This window comes from Vairimorpha necatrix, chromosome 2, assembly GCF_036630325.1.
Source record: "Vairimorpha necatrix chromosome 2, complete sequence".
NCBI classification, from domain to species: Eukaryota; Fungi; Microsporidia; family Nosematidae; genus Vairimorpha; species Vairimorpha necatrix.
Window position 1 is genome coordinate 802983 of NC_088817.1, and position 1199 is coordinate 804181.

General features: G+C 29.4%; 1 protein-coding gene across 1 annotated transcript; it reads left to right on the top strand.

The window, feature by feature from the left end:
- Positions 1 to 283: 283 nt before the first annotated feature.
- Positions 284 to 994, top strand: VNE69_02178 (phosphodiesterase; the record flags this gene model as incomplete). The annotated part of the gene is made up of 1 exon (XM_065472729.1): positions 284 to 994. One exon carries the CDS (start codon positions 284 to 286, stop codon positions 992 to 994), a length of 711 nt encoding a protein of 236 aa, XP_065328801.1.
- Positions 995 to 1199: the final 205 nt, after the last annotated feature.

Consider the following 1199-nt stretch of genomic DNA (forward strand, 5'->3'; position numbering starts at 1 on the left):
ATTTTTAAATTAATGATTATGGTTACATAATTTAAACAAATTATCTTTTTAATTTTATTAAACATTTGTTTAAAGCATTCTTCTTTGTTTGATGGCGCGTTGATGCGTCATCAATGAAACGTTTGACAGTAGATGTTCTGACATTTGGCGGCGTGGTGTAGGAATTTATCATATCCATAATTACAAAAAAGATGACAACACATCGGTCTAACGTCAAAAGTCCAATATATGTTGTTACATTTATAAATTTAAAAATTAAATTTATTGTACCCTTTTATTAACTATGACGATAGAGAATACCAAAGAAAACAAGAAACAGCTTAAAGAGCTGTTTTTATGTTATTACCCCAGCTTGGATAATCATAAGATAATACAATTATCTTATGATATCCTAAGTAAGGAATGTAAGGTGTCGCAAACAAATCTGCACAATTTCTTGGAAGCGGCCATAAGTGAATATTATGATATTCCTTATCATAATGCTACCCATGGGTTCAATGCATTATATAATGGGAATATCTTATTGAAACTTATAAATAAACCAAATAATGAACGACAGGTCAAGTTTATTTTCTTAGTCTGTTGCTTATTGCACGATATAGGCCATCCGGCTGTTATTTGTTGTGGACACGAAAAAATTGATTTAGAGAATCATCATGCAGAACTCATAAAAAAGCTGTTATCGAAATTTTTGCCAGAGTACGTGACAGAAGTTAATATAAAGTTAATAGAAAAGCTGATTTTATCTACGAATTTGAATTTGCATAGTGGGCTGTTAGATACATTTAAATACAAATATTTAGGCCACAAATCTAAAAATAACATAGAACACAATTCAATCGATTTAACAATGCTAATTAAAATTGCAGATATTGGAGCATCGTCCAAAAAATTCGATGATTTCATGTGTGGAAGTAAACAGCTTGAGGAAGAAATGTTTGGTGAAAATACTGAAGATACCAGTAAAAGACTTGAAAAAGATGAATGCTTTTGATAAATTATTCCTTGCCACTAGCAGAAATGTTTTCTACAGTTTTTACAGATTTTAAATTTTTACATGAAAAAGCCATTGAAAATCCTAGAAAAATAAAAATGAAAAAAAAATTATTATTTAAATACAAGCTCTGTATTTGTATTTAAAAATATATTGAATCATTTTTGGGGGGTTCCCGATATAGGGACAATAAAAGCGCCAATAA